This window comes from Tupaia chinensis, unplaced genomic scaffold, assembly GCF_000334495.1.
Source record: "Tupaia chinensis unplaced genomic scaffold, TupChi_1.0 Scaffold000621_1, whole genome shotgun sequence".
Lineage (NCBI taxonomy): Eukaryota > Metazoa > Chordata > Mammalia > Scandentia > Tupaiidae > Tupaia > Tupaia belangeri.
The window spans coordinates 50,130-51,928 of record NW_006160141.1 but is presented as its reverse complement, the minus strand read 5'-3'; the positions used below and the strand labels follow the sequence as shown (position 1 = coordinate 51,928).

The 1,799-nt window shown below is 47.7% G+C and overlaps 1 protein-coding gene across 1 annotated transcript in view; it reads right to left on the bottom strand.

Moving 5' to 3' along the window:
- LOC102481618 (tetratricopeptide repeat protein 23-like) overlaps nt 1–1,799 on the bottom strand; it is a gene marked incomplete at its 3' end in the record, with an annotated part of 32,616 nt that overhangs the window by 25,288 nt on the left and 5,529 nt on the right. The window contains 1 exon segment of the mRNA XM_027775959.1: nt 1,094–1,219. Coding sequence (XP_027631760.1) covers nt 1,094–1,219 — 126 coding nt within the window.

Here is a 1,799-nt window from a genome sequence, read left to right as displayed (position 1 = left end):
TTTAAGAGAGATTTTTACTATGGGATGTGTGCTCTTGCCAGAGAGACAAAGAGACAGAAAGCGAAAAATCAACCCCCTCAGGGAGAATAGCCATGCCACTATCCCTTTTCCTTCATTCTCCTCTCAGGATTTTGGGCATGTATGCACACATGCCCGCTATGCGTTCCAAGCTGCCGGGTCTGGGATTCGAACTGTGGTTGACCACATAGAAGTCCAGCACCTTAACCACTATGCCACCTGCTGGCCCATCCACAGCCTTCTCTTAACATCCTGGCAGCTGGGTTTCTTTGGTGCTGTGGAGTGGGGTGAGGAAAAAGAACAGTCCTCTCATGATCAGGGATGCAGATACGTTTAAGAGCTTCCCTTTCTTTTGAGGCCCTCACCAATAATCTACAGAAGCATTTTAGACCAGAGCTCTGGGGGAAAAGAAGGAAGGTGGGGCTGGCAAGTGGCATGGTGGTTAAAGGCACGGGATTTCCACATGGCCGAACATGGTTCAAGTGCCGGAACAGGCGGCTTGTTTTCTCACTTTCCCTCTCTCTCTGTCTCTCTCTGGTTGAATTAAAAAATAATAATAGGGACTGGCGGTTGGTGTAATGGCTATGTCACTGGACTCCTCTCTCTGTCTTTCTGGCAAGTGCACGTGCCCTGTAGCAAAAACCTCTCCAAGAAACAAACAAAAAAAGAATTTGAGGTCCCTGGTGGCGTGGTGGTTAGGGTACTGGGCACTCCCACTAGAGTTCAAGTCTTGGACCTGGTGCCTTGCTTTCTCACTTTCCTTCTCTCTCTCTTTCTGTGTCTATCTCTGCTCAAATTTTAAAAAGAAATTAATAGATTAAAAAAATGAAATAAAATAATTCTAAAAAAGGAAGAATTGAAGGCCCCAGAAGGACACCAGGGCAGTCCACATGGAATGAAGAGCCACCAATGGGCATCTTGACTGGGACTGTTCTGACGTGCCCGTGTTTCTATTTTACTTCCGGACAATGGCCTCTGGAGCAGCCAGGAATGCAGCATCACAGAGAAGCACCTCCTGCCTGAAGACAGCCTACAGCAAAGCATCATGGTGGAGGGTCCTGAACTGAGAACTTACTGTGCAAACGACAGCTGGGTCCGCACCTGGACTTCCGGCCATTCTTCCTGGATGATCCTCCCACACTGGAGCAGCTCCTTGGAAAGACTCTTCACTTTTACCAAGTTCCCAGATGCTTCCTTAAATCTCAATTGTGTTCAGGAAACGTTCCACTTGGCTCTAGATTCTAGGACCCCAAGTCATGGACCTTCTTGCTCCCCACACCCTTCTTGTCACCCTTGCTGAGTCATCTGTCTTTTTTTTTAAAGGTTTTTGCCATGGGGTGCATGCACTCACTGGAGAGAGGCAGAGAGAGGGAAAGTAAGAAATCATCCCCAGGGAGGATGGCCACGCTGTAATCCCTTCTCCCCAATTCTCCTCCTGGGACTTTGGGCACAGACGCACACATGCCCCATGTGATTTTGAAGCTGCCAGATCCAGGACTTGAACCACAGTCGGCCATATGGGAGTCCAGTCCCTCAACCGCTATGCCACCTCTTGGCCCTGACTCACCTGCTTTGTATTTGGCTTTGAGAATTAACTGCACGTATTATGCTGTCAGTATGAAGGGTTTTAGGAGAGTTCATGGAAAATGCATATTATGGAAAATGGATTTGAAAGCCTGTTTTACATCAAAATTAACTCATACTGTAATTCTCTTTTTCCACCAACGTTTTGAAGTCCCCTTGTCTTCCTTCCATCCGTCCGTCCTTCCGTCTTTCTGCTA